This window comes from Colobus angolensis, unplaced genomic scaffold (genome assembly GCF_000951035.1).
Source record: "Colobus angolensis palliatus isolate OR3802 unplaced genomic scaffold, Cang.pa_1.0 Scaffold184, whole genome shotgun sequence".
Lineage (NCBI taxonomy): Eukaryota > Metazoa > Chordata > Mammalia > Primates > Cercopithecidae > Colobus > Colobus angolensis.
Window position 1 is genome coordinate 3,386,887 of NW_012114977.1, and position 2,724 is coordinate 3,389,610.

Below are 2,724 nucleotides of genomic sequence, written 5' to 3' on the forward strand. Positions count from 1 at the left end.
AGACAGCCCCGAGTCAGAAGCCATGAAAAACTTCAGAAGTCAGGGGACACTTCACAGAGAAAACGACACATGAGCTAGAGCCAGAATAAGGAGGAGCTCACCTGGCGGAGAAGGTGGAAGGCATTCCAGGAAGGAGGGAGACTTTGTGTCACCACATGGAGGTGATCACTTGGGGAACAGAGAGGGGCTGACCATGACTGAGATGCCAGGGTCCTGGGGGACGCAGCAGGAAGAGACAGGTGAAGCAGGCTCTCTTGGGTCCCTCAAAACTAGACCCTGCTTCTAAGCTTCTATGTGTCTATGGGTTTGTTAGAATCCAGGCCACCTCCTCCAAGAAGCCTTCCCTGATCTCCTCAACCCTTCCCTGTCCGTCCATCCCACTGGCTGTCCAGCCCTAGGCGGCCGTGGGAGGGTGTCCAGCTTGTGCAGGGAGAAGAGGGGACAGCCTCATGACCTCATGCCTGTCTCCCTGCCTGCCCCACCATGTCAGGACTACTCCGCAGCTCCCCGGGGTCGATTTGGCATCCCCTGCTGCCCGGTGCACCTGAAACGCCTTCTCATCGTGGTGGTGGTGGTGGTCCTTGTCGTTGTGGTGATTGTGGGAGCCCTGCTCATGGGTCTCCACATGAGCCAGAAACACACGGAGATGGTGAGAGGTGTGGGATGGGGCGGCAGTGGGCATAGGACATGCCGGACAGAGGGGCTAGGTGGGATGGGCGATAGGAAACTGTCCAAGGGGAGTGGAGGGGAGGAGGCAAGGGGCACAGCTAGAAGGAAAGAGGCACAAACCAGGGGGCAACCCAGCCCAGGCTTTTCCACAAGGCCCCTGCCCCACAGCAGGACAGCCGGCTCCCTCCAGCACCTGGTTCCACTCAGCCTCTCTGAGCTCTCGGGAAAGAGGGAAGCGCATTTGAGTACAGAGGCCTGAGTATGGGGATGGGTACCACAGGCTGAGTAGGAAAGGAGAAAACCAGGCAGCTCCATGCCCTTTCCCCAGGTTCTGGAGATGAGCATCGGGGCTCCGGAAGCCCAGCAACACCTGGCCCTGAGTGGGCACCTGGGTACCACTGCCACCTTCTCCATCGGCTCCACTGGCCTCGTGGTGTATGACTACCAGCGGGTGGGTATGCCCGGACCTCCTGACCCTGGGACCAATGACAAGGCTCTGCTAGAGCCACCCAGCTGGGCCACTTCATCCACATCCATCTCTCCCCCTCCTCCAGCCCTTTTGGCCTGAACCCCAGATTCTAGTATAACTCCCATGCCCAACCTAGAGGGAGGTGGCTAAGGACCTGGGTCAGGGAGAGAGCAGGGCAGGAACCCCCGAATCATCTCCAGCATTCTGTGCCTAGCTCCTGATCGCCTACAAGCCAGCCCCTGGCACCTGCTGCTACATCATGAAGACAGCTCCGGAGAGCATCCCCGGTCTTGAGGCTCTCACTAGAAAAGTCCAGAACTTCCAGGTGTGTGTGTGGGTGAAAGGAGTGGGCTGTCTCCCTCCCAGGGCTGCTGGGAGGAGCATCTGAATGGTGGCTATTTGTCACCTGTAAAGCACCATTCCTTGTTGGTTGCCAGCTGACTGCCCCTCTCCCTATTCCCCTGCATGACTCCTTCCCTTCCCACCCCACTGCCAAGCTGCTGGGCTCAGCTGAGTCCACTCACTACCTGGTGGCTTCTGACTCTAGCACAGCTCCTCTTTACTGGTGAGGAAACTGAGGCTCAGAGAGATTGCCTGATATACCTGAAGTCCCACAATAAGGGCTGCACACGGGATACAAACTCACTTCCTAGATTCCAAATGGAATGCTCTCCGCAGGCCAAGCCCGCAGTGCCTACCTCTAAGCTGGACCAGGTGGAGGGGCGAGATGCAGGCTCAGCACCCTCCAGAGGGGACTCGGCCTTCCTGGGCATGGCCGTGAGCACCCTGTGTGGCGAGGTGCCGCTCTACTACATCTAGGACTCCTCAATTGAGCAGGTGTGATCCCAGGGTCGCTGGGAGCGCTTGGGCCACCTGCCCGGGCTGTGGAGGAGCGCTCGCGCGGACCAGGCGCTGGGGCATTCACTGAAGCAGGGTCATCCAGGGAGCTCAGGGGAGGTGAGGCTCACAGACCGGTACTTCCCACTCCCCCATCCTCTGTCCATCTTCAACATTCCTTTGCTTCACAGGGTCAGTGGAAGCCCCAAGGGGACAGGAAACGCCCTGAGCAAAGGGTCTTTTGCAGCTTTTGCAGACGAGCAAGAAGCTGCTTCTGCCCACAACGCAGGGACAGGCCCTGGAGAAATGGGAGTTTGGGGAGAGGATGGGGGCGAGCAGAGGTGGTGCCCAGGGGCCCGGGAACTCCTGCTACAACAGAATAAAGCAGCCTGATTGAAAAGCAAAGGGTCTGCTTCTATCTTTCTGCAGGGCACAGTCCTGCCCTGGCAGGGGCCGGCCAGGAAGGGAAGTGCCTTGGGAAAGCAGAGTGGGGTTTGCCATTCTGCCTCTGTCCCAGTGCGCTGGGGGACTGGGTCCACGCCGGCGGGAGAGAGGGGCTAGCGGGGAGCCATCCACGGGCTTTCGGCGCCCTCCAGCGGCGTCTCCGGAGGAGGGAGAGACACCGAGACAGCAAGAGAGACAGAGAGCGCAGAGAGCGAGACGCGAGAGAGAGAGGGTCGGAGAAGGGGAGCGAGGGAGACGCCGGCGGAGAGACCGACCCGAGGCGGGGGCGCGGGGCAGGGGCGGCG

At 60.2% G+C, this 2,724-nt stretch overlaps 1 protein-coding gene across 4 annotated transcripts in view; it reads left to right on the top strand.

Annotated features, from left to right (window-relative positions):
• Positions 1-2,380, top strand: part of SFTPC (surfactant protein C) — a 5,900-nt gene extending 3,520 nt beyond the window's left edge. Inside the window, exons 2-6 of one of the 4 annotated variants that reach the window (XM_011939819.1) lie at positions 491-649; positions 998-1,120; positions 1,353-1,463; positions 1,817-1,975; positions 2,167-2,380. In XM_011939819.1, the coding sequence (XP_011795209.1) occupies positions 491-649; positions 998-1,120; positions 1,353-1,463; positions 1,817-1,957 (534 nt within the window). In that variant the 3' untranslated portion in view covers positions 1,958-1,975; positions 2,167-2,380. Of the gene's footprint in view, positions 1-490; positions 650-997; positions 1,121-1,352; positions 1,464-1,791 lie in introns of all 4 variants that reach the window. The other 3 variants (XM_011939818.1, XM_011939820.1, XM_011939821.1) reach the window with 3 other exon arrangements.
• Positions 2,381-2,724: the final 344 nt, after the last annotated feature.